At 43.5% G+C, this 21,779-nt stretch overlaps 1 protein-coding gene across 2 annotated transcripts; it reads right to left on the reverse strand.

The window, feature by feature from the left end:
• Positions 1 to 2,509: 2,509 nt before the first annotated feature.
• Positions 2,510 to 21,381, reverse strand: TXLNA (taxilin alpha). 2 transcript variants are annotated; one of them, XM_088451225.1, is made up of 11 exons: positions 21,281 to 21,381; positions 20,795 to 20,983; positions 19,943 to 20,146; positions 15,230 to 15,321; positions 14,968 to 15,138; positions 13,463 to 13,657; positions 13,012 to 13,131; positions 6,517 to 6,591; positions 6,198 to 6,290; positions 6,005 to 6,100; positions 2,510 to 4,731 (listed from the first exon to the last, which is right to left on the reverse strand). In XM_088451225.1, the coding sequence occupies exons 2-11, from the start codon at positions 20,958 to 20,960 to the stop codon at positions 4,450 to 4,452; spliced, it is 1,494 nt and encodes a 497-aa protein (XP_088307351.1). In that variant the 5' UTR covers positions 20,961 to 20,983; positions 21,281 to 21,381; the 3' UTR covers positions 2,510 to 4,449. The 2 variants fall into 2 exon arrangements, with proteins under 2 accessions (XP_088307351.1, XP_088307349.1); XM_088451223.1 differs by having other exon boundaries at positions 19,943 to 20,239.
• Positions 21,382 to 21,779: the final 398 nt, after the last annotated feature.

The following is a 21,779-nucleotide window of genomic DNA, read 5'->3' on the forward strand; positions in this document are numbered from 1 at the left end:
GTATCTGAAGATTTGTCGTATCAAATGTCCAAAAAGGGAGAAGATATTGTGGAACATTTGATTGTTCCTAAGGCATATAGTGCTAGACCTGGCTCATAGTCCCATACCTGCAGGACATCTAGGTGTAGACAAAAACCTCTGAGAAAATTTAGCATCGGTTTTTCTGGCCAGGGGTCCATAAAAATGTATCTGACTACTGTGCATTCTGCCCTGAGTGTCAGTACCATGCCCCCAGGCCACATTCCAGAAGTCTGCTTGTCCCATTACCCATTATAGAGGTGTCATTTCAGAGAATAGCTATGGATTTGGTTGTACCTCTAATAAAGTCTGCTCAGGATCATCAGTATATTTTGGTTGTAATGTATTACGCTACCAGATACCCGGAAGCAATACCATTGTGCAATATGTCAACAAAGACAATTGCTAAGGAACTAGTACATGTCTTTAGCAGAGTGAGAATACCTAAAAAATCCTAACTGATCCGGGTGCTCCATTTATGTCAAGAATCATGAAAGAGTATTGCTGCCTGTTATTAAGGTTATTCAGCTAAGGACCGTGTATCACCTTCAGACTCATGGCTTAGTGTAGAGGTTTAACAAAACTTTAAAGAATATGGTGGATAAAGATGGGAAAGACTGGTACTTGTTACTTGTTACCCTATATAATTAAATTTTCTGTATGGGAGACACCCAAGGGGATTGCTGGATATTACGAGAGAGACATTATTAATGCTACCCCCTTTGCATAACAATCCATCGGCTACAGAGGAGGGTTTTGTGTAGAAAATTGATTGTAATTTCTGGAACATTTTCTATTTCGGGTCCTTTTTCACTGATACAGTAAGGCTTGGGCCACCATGGAGGTAGTGGAACTGTAGCTGTAACTATCCACTCGCTACAATCCAAAGAGTAGACGTAAGGCACTTTATGAGGTGCAGCCTGTTAACACCATGCCCCCCTCCCCCCTCCAGAATTCTCTATGGAGAATTCAGTTTTTTTCAATTCAGCCTTAATACAAAGGCACAACAATTCCCTTATAATATATATACACTATATATCCCCCTCCTGTAAAACAGGCACTTTATGGGGTGTAGCCCTTTAAACACCATGCCCACCCCCTCCGGAAGTCTCTATGGAGATGATGGGTGATGTCATTTATAGAAGTCAGCATGCCAGAAAGTCCTTTATGGATTCCTGCATCACAGTTCAACAGAACTCTATTGCAGAATGGTCACATATCCTGCCCCTCAAGAAGTCCAATGACACTCAGTCAAGGTAAGCCCAATTGTTTTTTTTTTTTTTTAGGACTGAAAGAATATTTTTTGAAAAATCTGAGCCTGTCCAGGAGGAAATAAAAGCAGAGAAATGTAGAATTTAGCATTTAGGTGTCTGTGATAAGAACTAAGTTGATAGGCATAAGATGCCGTTATGTTCATATTTTAGGCTATGAATACTTATGTACATGTGATTTCTTAGTGTGCGTTTTTTATATTAAATTTGCAAAAATCTCAAAAAATCTTTTTACACGTTGTCCTTATGGGGTATTGTGTGTAGAATTTTGAGGACAAAAATTAATTTATTCCATTTTGGAATAAGGCATAACATAAAATGTGGAAAAAGTGAAGCGCTGTGAATACTTTACGGATGCACTGTATTTGATTGAAGATGAACTGAGACAAAAATTGGCTTCTGTCCTTGTAGATGTTTTGGCTATGTGTGTCTCCCTAACCGGGTGACTCTTCAAAGACCATTTTAATATAGTTGATAACAGACTTGAATTAGAAATAATCAACTCTGAGAAAATGAATTGTAATTGAAAAATGCAAAAATGGAGCCCCCACGCCACATGATCATATGAACCAGAATAAGCCATTCAACATATGACAGAGACCTGAGGAAATTTGAGCCCAAACAAGCTGGAGAGACCTTGGGCTTTACTGGAGCAGTGGTTGTCAATGTAACAGTTAAAAGTCAAAAGAAGATTAAATAAAATTGAGAAACTAAAAGTCCCAGCAAGACATGGAAGTCTATGACTGCTTGGGTCATGGCTGTATTTCTGGAAGTACAAATGCCAGCTTGCTGGGACTTGTAGTACCTCATTATTTTAATCTTGTTTTCAATTTATAACTATTACCCTGGCACTCACTACAGGGGTGGCAGGTACTGAAATTATTACAGAGCGAACCCAACCTGAAGTTGATGATGATGGTGGTGATGTATCATTATTCCAACTGCATTTGGGAGAATAGGGAATTTAAAGAGGCTCTGCAAAATACTGTGAAATAGGCACAATCACACAGGGAAGAGAACAGCTAGCTGTACTGTATTATACGCATCTGCATTCCCAATCCTGCCCTTCCTAGCAGTCCCTGGATTAAAATGGCAGTCACACCGATGGGGGGGAAACAAAAAAAAACTGCATGCATCATGTTTTAGTTCACAGAATGTTCTAATATCAAATAGTGCTGTTCAGGATAAAGCAATCTGTAGATAAAACAAAACACAACTGATGGAATAGAAAGCCAGGATTTATTTGTATTCAACGATACTACCTACATTTGTCATAATAATAATGGTGAACCAGTCTTCTTGCCTCTCTCACTGAGCAGGACAGTCTCTTTGGTACCTAAGTGCTGGGGTACATAAGTAACCACACTAGACCCTCCAAAATTTAAGTACAGACACTGGACATTAGGAGCTTTTTACCACAACCCCCATTCCACAACAAAAGAAAAAGTGAAATGTACTGTATTATAGTAAAGTAGCAGCAGTGTACTGTTTATCATTACTTTCACTATTATATGAACTCAGATAATCATTTTTTTCTTTTAAGAAATGTTTTATACCAGAGTCTTAGGATTTGTTATATTTAAATTGAGTATTAGTTAATCAGTTTTGAAGATGGGATAAGTTTTGCAGGGTTCCTCATCAGATTAGGAAGTGGACTCTCCTTGCAAGGCACAACTGCACAATAGCCACTTGTTAATAGTGTCATTACAAACGATGTGGTCTTTAAAATATGCACAAGAGTCCAATGTTTGTTGGAAATTGAAAGAAAAGATGTTGCGTTGCCTGCTATATTTGTGTGTAAAAGTCCACAGCAATGACTTGGCCTAAGCATTGCGATAATGAAACACTTCCATTTGCAGATAAAAATGATTATACACTAGGCATATAATATATTTGTGTGCAACACCACAAAGCAACGCTTGGAATAGATACATTCAGCAAATGGGAATACTGCAAAATATATTGGTGCAATACAGGAGGTTTCTCTCAACAAGAATTCAGTTTGGTGGTATTTGCAGCAGCTAACCATAATTAGTCAGGGGCATAGTAAATAATCCCCCGCAAACCGGCCACTCGGTACTGAATTTTTCCATGTTAGAATACGAAGATCACATGGTGAGTGGGCGTCAGGAAATGGTGTGCAACAAGGCTAGGAGCTAAGATATTTCAAATCAATAACAATCTGTTATGAAGTACAGTGATTTTCCCGGTGTGCAGGTAAAGTGAAATGTAATTTAATATGGTGTAATAAGCCAATAACATCTCTAATTCACAATATAAGGAAACCATTTTAAAGTGCACCAGTGTCATCTACATAAAACTGGAGACAGTAGTTTTGTGCCACAGGGAGGTCACTGGCTTCTACCAAATTGATAGGCTGCAGTTTCACTTATATAGGTAACAGGTGCACTTCAGCTGTTAACAGACTAAGGGATTTCCACAACAAATAAAACCAGGAATGTATTGAAACCCCTTTAACACTGATCCTTATGACATTGCTGAAATTGAGAATCACACACATTCAGATCCTGCATGCACTGGTAGCAGCGGAAGGACAAAACAGAATTGCAATGGGGCCTTTAACTTTGAAAAACTCTTAGAATGTTTTTTTTTTGGGGGGGGGGCTCCTCCTACATCATCTACAATGTATTCTTTTATTTAAAATAAAACTCCTCACACAACAAATTCACTTGTAGTATATGGTATTTACTGTGCTCTGCAAATGTGGGCAAGAAACATGGGCTGGCAGTCCAGTTGAATAATTGAAATGTCTACAAAACAACAAATATATGCAACAATTGCAGAGTGTAAATATTTTCCACTAAAGTTAAAAAGCCTTTTTTTATTGTTTGATTTAAATCTTTAAAATTAACTAGGACAAATTAGTGCCTGACAACACCATGTGAAACGCCTTTCTGCATGAGCTGCCTGCAGAATGGACCCGTTTCCAGGACTAGAAGTGGGAGAGGCCATGGTAAGCAAACTTTCTTTTTTAAGTTGTAATTATTCCATAACACTTGAGTATTATCCCCCATGTACAGGGAAGGCTGCAGACAAAGAAAAAAATAAAAGCATAGGTGTGTAAGGTGGTTATAAAAGTGGAAGTCCTTGTATAAAAGGAATGAGGACATTAGATGCAAAGCATTCACCCCTGTCTGTACTAATCGGTGGCAGCAGTCGGAAGAGGTGGTGGTGTTGCAATTTGCGGTACATTCTGCACACACACACCACTGCTGCTCAGTTCTACATTCTCACTACTGGTGGCTGCTGTACAGCTGATACAATCCTCTTGTGTGGTTTCTGTAGAAGCGGCTGGAGGTCCACTTAGACCTTGCACCTTCTTGTTCAGATCATTACGTTCGGTCTGTAATGCCCGGCAGAGTTTCTCTAACCTTTGGATCTTGGCCTGCAAAGCCTCTTGCTCTTTGTCACGTAAGGTTTTCTAAAACGAGAATTCAGAATATTTTTATAGTTCAATTATAGCTCACAAAAATTAGTGGTAGAGTCTCTTCACAAAGATGACATGACAGTCATTTAATTTCTAAAGGACCCTGTATTGTAAACCATGTAACTTCCAACAGTGCACTAAGCCATAGCTCATTCCCAACTTCACGCTGCACAAAGTGAAACGTGAATATAGATGATGATTGGGTGGTTTGTACCACAAGAACATTTGCAGCCCGATTTAGAGGTAGGAGCAAATCCAGCTAAAGGGTGTAAACTTGACCCTGGAAACACTGTTGCGCCTCAAAAGGGTACGAATGCACTTGTTTGCATACAAGACAAAGATTTCCTCCTTTTGCATGTTGAGCCAAGACCCCCCCCCCTCTCTCCACATATAAATGTAAATACATTAAATAGCCTTATATTAGCTACAGTTTTCCATCGAAGGATAAATACACTTCTAACTGAAAGACGTTTCTTTTATTGGTGTTCCCCTGACATACAACAGATGTATCTATTCTACATAATTGTTTCTGATGCACCAACCTGAACATAACCGTTGTCATGTCCTAGAGCAAAAAGCAAACCCACCCGGAATATAAACCTGGGGTTATGCTGGCCATACACTAGCGCGATTTCGGCCCGGTTTTAGAGGAGTCGTACGATGAATTGTGTGGAAATAGTGTAGTATTTAGGTAGGATACGATCCGATGCGCGCTCCCGCCGCTGTTCTATCGTATGATCAGATGTGCAGCCCATATTATCTATCTTAATCGTATGCAGAACGTGTGGGAAAAAAGCACCAAGTCGTGCGGCCGGGACTGCCAGGGAGTTCAAGGGAAAACGTATGATGAATCGCATCGTACTAGTGTATGGCCAGCATTAAACGGTGAAGTTGATCTTTAATTCATCATAAAGTACTTTTTTTTTTTTTTTTTTTTTTTAAAGGTTTACAAATTATGTATTATAATAATGAGAAAACTGTTTACAATCGTTAGCTTTAAAAAAATTTCTTCTAATTTTTATAACAAATTAGCTTTGCAAAACAATAGAACTTTCTACCACTAAAAAAATATTTTATTTATTATAGGCACGTTCTGGGTTTACAACTGCAGGTAAGTTTGGGCGTGAGGCGTTTATAAGCGCAGAAAGATCTGCAATATGCCCTGCAATCAGAACTCTCTCTCAAATATCTTTACTCCTAATAAGATCCTGGCATAGGTTGTAAATGTTATGTAGGTTATGTGTCCTGGACTTCATAAATGTCTCACCTCCTCAGCCATCACCAGTAGAGCCTTATTACTGCTCTCCCATCGGGACCGGTACATAGTTGTCTCCTTCTCCAACTTCTTTATCTTCTTTGTCATCTGTAAGTCAACGAGCAAATGAGAAAAGAGAAACCATATCTTACACTGATGGAATGATGAGCTGACACATTTCCCACAGCTGCTGAATAAAGGTCACCTTTTCCATTTCCTGTTTGAAGGTTGTGAAGACCTCATTGCTTTTAGAAAGTGTGTTCTGAAACTCCTCAAATTTCTCCGTGTACAGAGCCAGCTGAATGAACCAATAAAAAACACGGGATGATGCAGATTTACAATTACATAAACAGAAATGTAGCACATATCAGTACAGATTTGTCTTGGTTTCTGAGCAAGCAGATTATCATGCTCCAAGCTGGTCTAACTAGAGGCTTCATGTGTTTGACAAACACATATATGCAATTACAATTTCCCTGCAAGTGCACAAAGAAAGCTTTGACTGTGGTAAAAATGAGGATTACTTGCTGCTTGAGGTGGGTCTCTTGTTGTTTCATGAGCTCACACATTCTCTGGGATTCCACTGCTTCTTTCAGGAGCTATAGATGGAAATAAATGTGTTGATGAGAGGAGTGTGACAGTGTAAAGCATTGATAAAATGCTTTACACTTAGCGGAATACACACAAGTCATATAGTTAGATATTCACCATTCTGCCTAGCGACCATCCCATACTAAACAGCTTTTTGCTTCATCACCCCCAGCCTCAACATATTTAAGAACTTTAAAAAAGGGACCTACAAGGTGCAATTAAAATGGCCCTAATTCTTTCCCTTTTTTCACCCTTTCCTCTATAACTATATTCTTACTTCCACCCTTGACTCTGTCGCCCCAGCATTTACCATTACTCTCCGATAGCTTACACCCCAAACCTGCGCCTCTAGACTGAACTGCTATTCAAAAGATGTTCCAGCACCACAGAGACATTGGGAAATCATCCTGCTCACTGACTCTGCACTACTACAAATGTATGCTCTCCTCTTACAACTGCACGCTCTATAGATCTTCAAATCAGTCTTCTTTGAAGTCTCATCTCATCCAACTACACTAACTCAAGCCGCCATTCTGTTCCCCTTCAATTATATCCTCTGCCCTCCCCAGTGATTCAGTCTTCTCCACCTCTCGTGGCCATTGCTTTCTCTAACTTCCACTTCCTTATCTCTTCCCAATTCATCTCCCAGTTTACCCTTACTCCTCTAGACCATTGATCATCAACCTGTTTCAACTCAAGGCACACTACACACGGTTTTAAAATTGCTAAGACACACTATTCGGCGATGTGGTGTGTGTGACCAATGAAAAAACAAAACAAAACATACACATTGGCTCCCACATAAAAAAAATACATACACATTGACCCCCAATGGGATAAAACAGACTACAGTACAAGTGCGTTGAGCTGACCGTCATGGCACACTTGACAACCGCTCGCTGCACAGTGGTTGAAAAATGCTGCCCTAGACTAAGCTTTCACAGACAGTGCCAAAACCTGCACTTTTAAGGATCAAGTCAGTTTGCAAGCTCTCCTGCAGAAACAAAAGACGAGGCAGGTGAAAGGTACAAGTGGGAAAGTGTTTTGTTTCACACAGATTTATATAAATCTACCAAATCTGGTGATAATTTTTGTCGGAAACCAGTTTCCTAGTTCTGAGCACTGTCTGGATCTCAAGAATATGACCCCAATAGCCACGCCGTCAAATTCAGCTGACATAAACCGGGATGTACAAATGGACCTTAATTGAGTATACAAGGACGAAGAGGAAGGCACCATGGAGAGTCTACCAGAAGTCCCTGCAGGTCCAAGTAGCATGACCTCTGTGGCCAATCCTGAGCCACCAGGATTACGGTCAACCATTCCTGCATTATCAGCTTGAGAACCCAAAGAGACATGGAGATTGAAGGAAAGAGATAAAGAAGTCTAAAGTCCCATGGTAGTAGAGGGATCTCTGGTCTTGGATGATTAATGATCTACCTTGTGGTTTAGCAGAGATGCCATCATGTCATTGTCCGGCAAACCATACCTATTTGCTGACCAAAGAACTTCTTGTACCCCCTTGGTGATCCTGATAAGTCACAGCCATGGCATTGTCTGACTGTATTTTCACTGGAAATCCTTGCAGAAAGAACCGAGCCATGGTCAGGGCCCCTAAGCTCTAAAACACTGATTGAAATGTCTTCTATTGACTAGACCATAGTCCCTTGGATATAGACTAGCTGAACAGCTGTCCCTACCCTCTGAGACTGGCATACATGGGTCACCAGAGTGCAGTCTCAGATGGCGGAGGGTCAGTCCTGGTTGAGATTTCTCATATTCAGCCACCAGTGGAGGGAAAGACAAGCCTTTCGAGAAAGACAAATGCCCTGAGACTGGTAAAAAGGAGACCTGTTCCACTCAGAAAACAGCTTGATCTGGAGGTCCCTGGAATGGAACCATGCTGAACTGGAGGACTCCAGCAAAAGGTCGACCAAGACTTTCTGGAGAGACAAGTTAAAAATCATTTAATAATATCTTTTTATGCACAATCGTGGCTCCACATATTTGTCAATATACAGAATAAGGTCAGCGCAATCCATTACTTTCAAAATTATCTGGGAGGGAACTAGGTTGGTAATGGGACAATTGTCACTCCCAAGGATCTCAGATGATGACCACCATAAGAATTGTAAAAACTTCAAAAGGCCAAGGCCTTGAAAATGGTCATCTTGAATTGTGAATAATAAAAGATTGAGAAGTCTCCCATATGGAGATGTGAAAATAGGCATCCCTGAAGTCTGTGGACACAGGGAATTCCTCTTACTTCATCCCTGAAAACAAAGAGGATATTCTTATTTCTTACTTTGTTCTATCAGCCTCTGGAAGTGGGTAAAGTGTTCACCAGGGACTCTAAAATGTTCAGATTTGAAGAAGTACACACAGCAGCCAAAAGATCCTCCAACTGCGGAGAATAGGGAAAGAAATTCTTTTTCAGTTTCATCTTACCAGGAAAGGTCCTTGTCAGAGCCATCAATAAGGTCATCCTCAGCTTGAAATAAAGCCTCAATTTGGAACCTTCCCAAGACTGAAGGATTCCAGTCATTGGGATTATGGTAAACAGATTATGATAATGGGATCCCAAGACTTAAGGAGCTCTGAAATTCAGGATTCAAGGTGTTGCAGTGGTCAAAAGCAGTCTCTCAAGGGAATAAAAAAAACCTGTACCAAACCTTGAATAGAGTAAGCCAAACCCTGGGCCCAGGGAGGCTCAGTAGATGGATGAGGAGAGGGAAGAATGGAATCCCAATCCTCAGAGACAGCCTAGTGTTCACTCTAGCACCCTGCATCTGTTGCAAACCCGTTCTTTCCTGCCTTGGATGTCACTCTCTGCTATGGTGCTTCTAACACACTCAGCTGATGCAACAAAATACTGAGATACAGACCAGAGTGTGCTAGAAGCACCAGAGCAGAGAGCAACACTCCAGTCAGGAAAGCAGAACTGCACGGTTTGTGACAGGTGCAGAATGAACACTACACAGCCTATAAGGTGGGAACCCTGAAGGACCTTCCACAGGCTAGGAAATGGAGAGACTCAAGGAGCATACACACTAGACAATATGCTCCCTGAGCTATATCGTCTAGTGTGTCCCTGACAAGGTGTGTTCAATGTCGTTCATGACACTGAGCACACCCGCTGAACGATATAATTAACGATATCGTTCAGCGCCCGGCTCTCCCCCATTCCCAAACATGCAACCTGACGATATCGTCAGGTTGGCCTGCATGTTTGCCCGATGAACGATAATGACGAACGACCCGCGGGAACGCGCATCGTTGTTATCGTTCATCGTTTTGGTGTAAAAAATGGACAATATAGTGAAGGACTGAACGATAACGATATCGTTCAGTCGTCCACTTTATCGACCAGTGTGTACGCACCTTTACACTCAGCTGTCTATTAAAGGTTAGCCCTCAGCCAAAATTACCTGTTGCACTCGCACTGGCTCTCCACCGCACAAGCTGCACAGACACCTCCCAGTCATATCTAATCATGCTTTACATTTTCAACATGTAAACATGCTCTGCTGTTGTCTGAAAGACTCTCAGAACTATATACCTCCCAGACTTGATAATTAAATGAATTGACACAAGACACACAGGGGGCGATTCAAATGTTTTTTAGGTGTGATAATTAATGAGCGCCCAGATTGCTATTCAATTGTTCTGGGCGCTCATTAATTATCACCCTCTTCGCTGCCTATGAGACGAGGTTTAGCCGTGTAAAATGGCTAAACCAGTCTAAAATTCTGGTTAGGGTGCGCTAGCCAGGGGGTTTCACACACATTTCTGCTCGCACCCTCCTGAGTATGTGCAGAAATGCTGACGGCTATCGCGCCCTGACAGAGCAACAACTGACTTGCTCTGTCGGGAGATTTAAAAAAAAAAAAAAAAAAAGCCGCCGGCAGGACATTTGAATCGCCCCCACAGAATAGTCCTCTATTAGGAATAAGGAAGTCTGTACACCCGTCCCCCAGACACAATTAACACAGAAAAACTATCCACTTACAGGAGTACAGAGAGGGAGGAGGAGAAAATATAGGACAAGCCTGTTCCAAATTCCAGAAAAATGGTTGTAACCTTGACGTGATGCTGTCACAACTGAGCTCCACCTGGAGTATCTGAGGCAGGAAAGTCTGAAGGGCTACTTGCAGGTAAAAAAGGCACCAATAAAGAGAAGAGCACAGAGATTGCCTTCTACCGAGGGCATGGTGAACAGGAGGCAGCCAGTCTGAGAGACTGCTCCCTGGATCCTCCCATCACATAGCAAGGAGCACCTGCAGACAGCCATGGCTAGCTACACCTCCTACTCAAATGGAAACTATGTTCCCCATTAGGCTTTTAAACCTGTCTGAGAATCCGTCTGAAACCTCAGCATATAGTTTTGCCAAATGTTTACAGCAGTTTGTGGAGACACCAAGTCTTATTTGAGAGCCACTAAAAGTCTGAACCTGTGCAATAGAGGTGTTTCTAAATGTAATAAGTATCTTTACACTTAGACAACTAGCTCTCAATTTCTGGCTATTGGAATACAAGCAGTTGGAATGCAAGCTGCATTTCCCAATTGGAAAGCGCAACAGAATGTGTTAGTCCTATACAAGTAACTGTTAATAATAGTAATGTCCCGCGGTGGCGGTACAAACATAATTGCCAAACAGATGTTCGTTCCCGTCTGGAAATTTTCCAAGAGAATGCCATTTTACACCCAAAGCAGCAGAATAAACAGTATAGTATATAAGATTGGCATAAATGACGACAAATGGGATAGACAGTCAATAAACATGGAGAAGTCACTTGAATACGTACTATGTGACATAAAACAAAACATAGAAGAGATCAGAGCAGTCGTATCCCACACACACGCATGTACCCCCCCTCCCACACACACGCATGTACCCCCTGCTGTACGCTATACTCCGTGCCACACGCAGTTACACTACCATAGTGATCAGCTCTTCAGCGCCATGTAAATTTTCCTTACACTATCTTGAAGGGTCTCCTTTCCTGTCCTGGCAGTCTTGCGCTGCAGGGCTCCTTTTGTGGTTCTAGTTACAGCGAACTATGTGCAAAGTGCCGACACTTATACCGGCACTGGAACACAGGAGGAGAAGGGTGCCAAAACTAGTCTCCTCCTCCTCCTCTTTAATGAGGTGTCTGCCGCACTGACATCAATTCGATGGGGAGACACAGTGAACTCCATATCCTATATCCTGTAGCGCGTCCTGTGGGATAGTAATCTTGCTAAACCAAGTCCTTTATCGCTTACAGTGATCCCAGATTTAGCATAGTGTCAATGTGGGATAATAGAATGCGAACAAAAAACAACTAAAGTATTCTTGGTGCAATATGGGGACATGAGAAGAGAGTGTTGTGAGATTGAGATGTATATATAGTGTTCCTTCAAGGTCCGGCGAAAAAAAAATGATTTGCTAAATCATCATTAGTGGGGCTATCCAAAGGGTTCTGAAAGTGTGGGGATTTCTTAAGTTGCGTACTTTGGTGAAAAATGACCACTGAAATTTTGGTCAATGTATTTATTTATTTCGTGAAAAATGCGTTTAACGTATTGGGTCTGGTATTTCGGGAGGGCCATAAGGATGCGTCAAGTGTTTTAAATATTGCACGTGGCTGGCACAGGCGTTTTTTATTTAAGCGGTTTATAAAAAAAAAAAAAAAAAAAAAAAAAAAAAAAAAACACAACAAAAAAAAAAAACCTATCTGCGCCAGCCACGTGCAATAAATAAAACGATTGACGCATCCTTACGGCCCTCTGAAATACCAGACCCAATACATTAAACGCATTTTTCATGAAAAAAATTAATACATTTTGACCAAAATTTCAGCTGTCGTTTTTTGCCAAAGTACGCAGTTTCCGAAAAAATTTTTTGCTAAAGTATCATTAGGGGGGCTGTCCAAAGGGTTCTGAAAGAAATCCCCACACATTTACCCAAAAATAGGGGATTTGCAAACTTTTCCCCATTTCTCAAAATGGAGGAAAGTTCTCTCCATTTTTCAATAAAAAAAATCAGCGATAAATTATAGCAGGTGCTATAATATGTGCCGGTAATTGAATCCGGCCCTAAGGATCGAAATAATAATAATAATCATAATTTTCTCTCACCGGATCATACTGACTGTGACAAAAACTGATTGGCACCACATACAGGCAAGCAAATAGATTTCCCATGGCATAAGACTCCACAGGGAACCGACAGGGTCCATCTACTTTTTTTTTTTTTTTATTATTTGATGAAAAATGGAAACACACAATTTACATAGTACAAAATAATGGTTTAAATAACACAAGTAAAGAATGGAACTCAGAGCGAGTGATTATATACCCAAAGAGACAAATCAATACAATGAGCAGTTGATTCAATAAATACATAGATGAACAGGAAAAGATAAAGAATATGTGATTGACTTACAAATTCCTTTTCTCGCTGGTGACGTTCCTCCACTTCCTTTAGCATCTCCTGAGCCTGCTGTAGTTTAGCATCCACCAGCTGCTGCTGCAAGTCTTTGTGTTTAAAAACTTTATCAATGTGCTATAGAATGGAGAAGAATGTGATTAGCAGAGCGAACCAACTACACTCTATCCGCTCATAGTCAGACACCGTAAAATCATCACTGTGCTACGACAATTCATGTGCAGCCATCAAATATAAACACAGTGGATGCAGCCATTACATAATGTATAATATAACGGACTTTCTTCTTTACTCATATTCAGTATATATTTATAAAAAAAAAAAAGCATTAACTTTAATAAACTGTATGCTCCCTCATTTACCTTTTTCACACCCTTTATTTTTTTTAAAAATAACTGTAGCAGTCGCCACAATGTTTTCTTTCCTCTTCATAACTTATCATGCTCACCTCCTCCCTCAGCTCATATTGCTCAATCAGCTTCTTCAGCCTGTCCGCCAGCTCCATGTTTTCCTGCCGCAGCTTAGTATTGCGCTCATTGTGCTGCTCCATCTGTGATTGGATGTCATTGAGGGTCACCTGAAAGTGAGATGTCACCTCCTTGCGCTTCTCCTCTTCCTCACGGGCTCTTTGCACACCCTCCTCCTAAGCAGATAAAATAAGTGAGATCTAAGTGGGCATGGCACTTAATGGACATTGCCTACCTTCTATAATAGTGTTTAATACCATGATCAAAATATAATTTATGTGCTGAAACCCTAAACAATTATATACAAGTTAATATTAAATCTCACTTGCAGTCAAAACTATTGTCTGGCTAATGTGGCGTACAGCACTGCACAATGCTGTCAAACAGTTCCATTACTGACACACAGGCTTTTAAGCTGGATACAAACTAGACGATAGGTGGATAGTAGACTATCAGGTGGATTGGGCCGACATATCGTCCACGTCGGCCAGTGTGTACCCACTATGTCGCCGATGATGCGCGCTCCAATGCATCGTCAGCGTCATCCTCCGAAGGACCTGTATGCAGAACAGACGGGCGATATCGTTAGCGGGGACCATGATGCAGAATGCAGCATGACCCCTGGCCTTTGACGCCAGCATCGGTAAGTGTGTATGCACTTACCGATGTCAGCACCTCCGCCGATGTCGTACACACAAAAGTGTATAAATTGTCAAGAATGTACCCGGACTTATAGACAAATAGAGTGCGTTGTCATTATTTATTGGATGTCAACTCATCTTGTCCACCAATAGTGATCATTGGCCCTGATTCAGAGCCACTCGCAAAAAGCGAGCGCTCGCTCTGAATCAGGGCGGGCGCTTGCTTTTTAAGTCGCGGCCTCCTGGCCGCTCGCATAGCTGTGGATAACCACCCACAGCTTATGCAAGCGGCCAGGTGATGGTCGCGATGGTCAAGACCATTGCGACCATCGGGCTTGCAACGAGACCCTTACGGTAGGGTCTCGTGGCCGCAAGCCCCAGTGGACTTCCTGCTGTAATAGAGCAGGAAGTCCACCTACTGACATCACAAGTGATGTCAGTAGGGCCGCCCACGAACGGCAGGCAGCCACCCCCCCCCCCCACAAAACGGGGCGAGCTGTCGATCAACATCGACAGCCGCCCCGTTTGCTGAGAGCGCGGAGCGACTGCTTTTTGCGCTCGCTCCGGGGCTCGCGTACGCACTGGCCAACCATCGACCCGCTTGAGAGCGGGTCTGAATCAGGCCCAGGATCATCACAGCATAGTTGGTCTTGCAACGACAGTATTAGGTTTCACAGAACAGCATTATCCCTTACACCAGTGTGTACCTCAACAGTACACTAACTAAAGCATACATCTTAAATGACTACTTTCTTATGCTTATATAATGCGTATCCACACCTTTAGAATCAGCTGTGTTTAACTGCACTCATTGATGGTTGCCTTTAATATGAGCCTATACTTGCCTTTAGTGTGCGGTTGTGTCTCTGCAGCTCCCTACAAAGACTCTCCAATTTACTGCGAGCTAGGATGGCTTTGCTATGCTCATTACGGAGCTGGTCCTTTTCTTGAATAAGTTGAGTCTGTTTTTTCTGCAGAATTCTCATCTGTTTCTGAGAAGTCCTATGTTCTTCCAGCTTTGGGAAGATATTAATAAAAAAAGATTAAGTGGTATCACAGGCCATTAAATTACTACACATTCATCTTTAGATTTCTATCCCTACTCACCAGTTCTGCGTATTTCTTACACAGGGCAGTCAGTTTTTCTTCTGGGGTGCTGAGCGTGTTAAGAGTCTGCATTAGTAGCGTGATTTCCTTGCCTGGAAAACAGAGGAGCTACATCAAAAAAAATCCCCCCAAAAAAAAAAAAAAAAAATCAACAGATCGCTACAGATCACAATTTCTCAAAGACATTCAACTTGCTGAGTTGCATGCATAACCTGTTTTGCGACTGGATTTTGGGTGTTTTTTAAACTGCATAGAATATGCATCTATGAGAGATTCAGAGTTCTATGCAAAACAGTTGCATCTCCACAACTGGTTTTGTTACAGGTCGTAACTGGGCGACGACAGGGCATAAGCACATAGGAAAAATAGTCGGTATTGTGGGCTTCGCAGTCATGTGTATACAGATACCTGTCTGTTATCTTGCACCGGGTATAGGGCTGGTACAAGTGTGCACTGATAATGATACTACTCCGAAACCAAGTGTGCAGGAAGGGATATTGCAGTTGCATCTATTCGTACAACTCGGCATGCAGGCAAATATATATATAGCGCACAGTGTGCATACAACTTGCGTTAAAAGTTATTTATAAACCACTACAAGTGTTTGTAAGGGCCTTATACACTGAAGTGTCAAAAGTCATGGGATAGATGCCTAGAATCATGTAGGATCCCCTCTAGATCGGTGAAGTGCAGCAACTTGACATGGCATTGATTACACAAGTGGATGGAAGACCTCTGGAGAGATGTTGACCCATGTCATCTGGATAGCTTCCTGATATTTGTAGGTGCAGGATCTTGGGTGCGAATAACCACCACCACGTCCCATAAATGTTAGATTGGGTTCATGTTGGGCGAACATGGTGGCCACATCATTCGTTAGTATTCGCCAGAATGCTTCTCAATCCAATTCTGAAAAACTTGGGACTGATGACACAGAATATTCAAGCTATAATGCACCATCATTGTGGGGGCTCAAGAAGTCCACGAAGGGATGCAAATGGTCATCAAGCAATGCAACGGTTAGCGGGCAATGAGGTGTTCAGGCAGACCAGCGGACCCAAACCATGCCATATGAACACATCCCACACGATTATGAAACCACCACCAGCCTGTACGGTGCCTTGTTGACAACTGGGGTCCATGGCCTCATGGTGTCTGCGCCACACCCGAACCCTACCATGAGCCCGAAACAACTGTAATCGTGACTCACCGGACCACGCCACATGTTGCCAGGCCAAGGTACATTTAGCGTTATCACTAGTCCAGGTGAGGCACTGTGGGCCTGATTCAGAGCGCTCGCTCTGAATCTGGGCACTCCTACCTAAACTTGGAGCGGCCTCTTGGACGCTCGCATATCTGTGGGTTACCACCCACAGTTTATGCGAGCGTCCATGATGATGGTCGCGATGGTTGACCATCGCGACCATCGGTCTTGCGACGAGACCCTGCAGTAGGGTCTCAGTGACCTCAAGCCCTGGAGTAATTTTGGCTCTATCAGAGCCAAAATCACTCCCACTGACATCACTAGTTATGTCAGTGAGGCCGGACCCAGACGGTAGGCGTTCCCATGGCCTCCGTCTGGCAGCCACTCCCCCGGCACGCCCACCAAAGGGGGCGTGCTGTCACTCACCATCGACAGCACGCCCCCTTTGGTGCGAGACCAATAACGACGGCTACCCTGTCGTTATTCGGGTCTCGCGCATGCGCACTAGGGCACCATCGACCCGCTTGCGAACGCTCAGCGCTCGCGAGCGGGTCTGAATCAGGCCCTGCGTCCGGTGTTATAGTGTTAACAGGGGCACTCAAGTGGAGCTTCAACTTCCATACACCATGAAAGCTAAAGAACACTGCACTGACCTGCTGGATATGCATCGGGTACCTCCTGCATTGAACGTGATTTGGGCCAATGTCGCTTGCTGTTACCACTGACAATTCTGACCAGACACCGCTGGTCACGATCATTAAGCACCCGCAGTCGGCCACTGAGCTGTCCACGCTGGGCGATAGTGAGGTATTCCAGTACACACGTGACACCGTAAATCGAGGAATGTTGAATGTTTGGACAACTTCGGAAATGGAATGTCCCATCCGACGGACACCCACTATCATGCCCCGTTCGAACTCCGATAATTCACGTCACCTTGCCATGAACAACCTAGCCAGTATTCAAACTGACTTACGAGATGTCAGATTACAACTGATGCAGGTCTGGACATTTCCAAGAAGTCGCAGTACGGTGACGCCACCTACCATTACATACTGCTATCCCATGACTTTGCCACTTTAGTGTAACCTAATAAGTAAAGCCATATAGTTTTCATTAGTACCAAGCAATAGCTTTGTAGTGTTCATTCTAACAGCCTGCACCTGTCACAACCCCTGCAGTTACTCTTTTCTGCCTTGGATGTCACTCTCTGCTATGGTGCTTCTAGTAAACTCAGCTGATGTAACAAACTGCTGAGATAGACCAGAGTGTGCTAGAAGCACCAGAGCAGAGAGCGACACTCTATGCAGTTAAGAGGAAGTGCACGGGTTGACAGGAGCATAGCTAGAATGAACACTAGCTATGCATTACTGAGTAAAATACATCAAATGACTGGAGTGCTCATACTTGACTATTTTAGACCTGATGGATTCATATACAGGAAAAACCCCAATGATGTCACAGTTATGCTGGCCATACACGCTACAATTATCGGGGCGATCCGCCTGATATTGGCGGATCGCCCCGATAATTGTAGCGTGTGGGGGGGGGGGGGGCGACCGAGGGATTGCTCGGTTGGGCATGTCGGATTGTCCAGCATGCCCGTCCGATGCGATATTTCCCGGTAAACTGTCGGCCGCATCGGGCAGTGTATGCCCAGCGCAGCCGACAGACAGACATTTCCTGTGTTCCTTTCTACGGAAGGAACAGGGAAAGGTCTCCTCCCCCGGGGCGGAGCGCAGATGTCGGGCTATACACTGTGAGATTTCTCTCACAGTGTATGCCGGCGACATCTGCGGCTGGCAGCCGGCCAGATAAAATGTCTGTCGGTCTGACAGACATTTTATCTGGCTGTGTATGCCCAGCATAACTGAATGACTGCATTCTCCACTTGTTGACATAAATCAGATCTCATCACAACACAATTTAACTCCTCTGGAAATCTATTGTTGTCTTATTTAGGGATTACAGACGTCTATGGACATTTTTAATGGAGATTTATTTTCTCCACATAACACCTTGATTTGATGTATAGCGAGCAGCTTTGAATAGTCACACAATGCCATAAAACAAAGTGTATAAATTTCAGGGGAGGAGAAATCAGACAGTCTATTAACATAGGGAGCACCGAATGCTTTTACCACATAAGCTACAACCGAATGGAAAATCAGTTGCATACATAGGGTCTGATTCAGATGCAAGTAATGCCGATTTCTACTCAGATCGAGCGATTTATTGCCATTGAACATGCATGTCAGCCGCTCTGCGCACGGCCAACAATTTTATTGCACAGAGGATTGTTGCCCACACAGAGGATCCATTCACAAAGTGAGTGAGAGGTAATCAGTGTTTGGGGTAGTAATGGGGGGGTGGCTAGGCAAACACAGGCATGTCTGGCCATTTAAACGCCGTTCCATGGTCATGCATAAATTAGCCATTGAGATCTCCTTTGCAGCATGAGAGTTGTAGTGTTTGCGGCTGGTCAGACATATGTCACATATCCTGCATTGCTGCCCGATCTGCATAGATGTTACCGATGTTTACACTGTGGTACGTCGTCGGACGGCTATGATAAGGCAGCAGTGGGCGTCCCTATGCTTGGCTATACTTTCGAAGACATTAGCATATTTCAGAAACGCAAATTGAATAGTGCCGGGACCGAGCTCCCGGAGCTGTTCAATTCAGTGCGCTGTGTGGTCGGAGAATGCCGGTTATTGCGCCTTAACAAGGGTGTTAAAGGTGCGGTAACCGGCATTCTCTCACCAAAGTGCCAGGCGCACGGCTGTTAGCGCCGCGCTATGTAGAAAAACAGCCGCGCACCCGGCACTTTGGTCTGATTTCTCTTCGCATCCCCAGGGGTGTACGAAAAGAAATCCTTAGCGCGCCCAAACAGCACAGTGTATTGAATAGCTACGGGAGTCCCTCCTGTCGCTATTCAATAGCGCGTTGAATTGCATTCCCCCCATGAGAGAATGCAGTTGCGATTGCATTAGGGTACATCTCTGAATCAGGCCCATAGACTGCCCCGCCTTTGTGCAGGATATTTGTATGGTAACATAATAACCAACCTGACATTTTCCATGTTTTGATCACACTGGTATTTGTAAAAGTATGGCAGGAATGTTCATCATAGTTGATCACAGGTAGAAAATGCTTTCATTCTCGAACCTTTGTACAGTCACAGCAATATAGGTCATATGAAAGTATCTGTAAATAATGAGCAGAATGGTGTGGCTTGTTCTCTGCCTTCTTTCAATTCGCCAACCAGTCACACACAGAAAATAAGCAGAGACAAAAAGGTTCTGCATCAAAGTCAAGGCACTTTAAACCAGAAAACGGATCTCAATAAATGAGCACAGCACACCATAGCAGCTTCCAATTTACTGCATATCTAAAATCGAGGTAGGTAACAATATACATACAACAAAATAATTGACTTTGGGGAAATTGTCTGACCGATCCAGTAGCACGTTTCCATAAACTGTATTGGACATACTAAGGCCACTTACCAAGTCCCTTTGCCTTCTTTTTGTCTTGCACACGCTTCTGATCCTTATTGGTGTCATTATTATAGGTCTTCTCTTCTACACAACGTAACGTTTCCTTCTCTCCATTAACTTCTGGCACCACTGGTTCTGGTACTCCATTCCTAGTAGCCTCTGGTGGACCTCTATCTGTCTCCTCTGGCTCTGCCACTCCTTCTTGCCCAGCATCTACACAATAAGTATTTAAAATGTCTTCCAGTTGCCTGCTAAGTTCCTCAGATACATCACATGGACCAGAAGGATGACAAGGGACTACTTCACCTACAGAGATAACAAAAAAAAAAAAAAAAAAGTCTCAAATGTGTCTATATGAGTATTATTAGGAAATACTAAAAGGTTTTTAACCACTACGTGATGTGCCACTTTTTAAGCCATTTTTCATCTATGAGGGCTATACTTGTCCATTAGCCCACATGAGTTGGGTACAGGATGCCAGCGATCAGTATCTTGGCGGTCAGAATCCCGACATCCCTACAGGGTTAGGATACCGTCACCTGTCGGTAAGCAGCCTACCCCTACCCCCCCTGCAGCCTAAACCTAACCCCCTTCCTCCCGCAGCTTAGTCCTCACTCTACCCCCAATACTTACCATTGGGATGCCAGCGGTCGTGATGCTGGCGCCAGGATTCTGACTGGTGTTGGGATTCCAGTACCAGCATTCTGAGCGCTGGCATCCCGACAGCCGGGATGTCAACTGTATCCCGCCCACATCCTTGAAAGAAGTCCATCTAGAGAACGTTTAATATCCTACTGATCTGGAACACTATTATTTTCATGTAAAGTTGAATTTGACCTACTTAGATTTAATGACACTCACCTTTGCTGTCAGCGGGGGCAGACTGACATGTATCAGATACGACCTGGACCTCAGCAGCCGCCTGTGACTGATTTGTAGAGGAGACAGCGGGAAGGGATGGGCTGGAGGAGGAGGGCTGTGGTGGAAGCACGGAGTTTGTACAAGTTTGCATTTCCTGATCCTTCATTGTCTACTTCACGAGCACAGGAACTGGAAAAACAGCAACACAGACAGACATACATGACGAGAGAGAGAGAGAGAGAGAGAGAGAGAGCTGTGGCCAGGGTGAAGCTATGTATATGCAGCTGGTCACACTAGTCATGTGGATGCTGTGTTACACTATACGCTGGCAGAGTGCTAGGTATTACACATTGTACCATAGGGGGTAGCCTACATCCATTACAGAACAGCCTCACATTACAGACAGCAGCGACTAGTCAGCCTTACAGTGTACAGAGGGAAGTTGTATAACGTCTCTCCTAAATTACTACTCCCTCCCGGCCTCACCTGATCTTGTCGCCCGCAGTGTGGTAGACTCTCTCCCGGAAGCCAAAACTACAAAGCCAGGCCCCAAGCCGGAAATCCCTCATCCAATCAGATGCTGCGTTCGCAGTAATGCAACAAATCACAGCGAGGAGGAGGGGCTAACGGAAACACTCGTCCAATCAGCTTTCTGAGCTTTGTGTCCAGGTATTGGAGCTAACAGGACTGGGAGAAGGGCGGGCTCCCTGGCGCCACTTCGGCAACTACCACTCCCGGCATGCATCTGCCATGTGTCTGCGCACGACGCAGCGTCGCAGCCGCTCATTCAGAGCCAGCGAGTGCTGGAGCTGGAGGACTGTGACACTGATGTGACCTTGGGCTACTATAATGGGGTACCTCCTCTTCTCCCTCCCACACACATGTACATCTACGGAAGGGCATCTAGCTGTAACCACACAGACACACACATACTACTATAGTAACTAAGTTATTGTTGCTGAAGTGAAGTAGCAACAGTGTGACA

Source organism: Taudactylus pleione, unplaced genomic scaffold (assembly GCF_031769625.1).
Source record: "Taudactylus pleione unplaced genomic scaffold, aTauple2 ptg000541l, whole genome shotgun sequence".
NCBI lineage: Eukaryota > Metazoa > Chordata > Amphibia > Anura > Myobatrachidae > Taudactylus > Taudactylus pleione.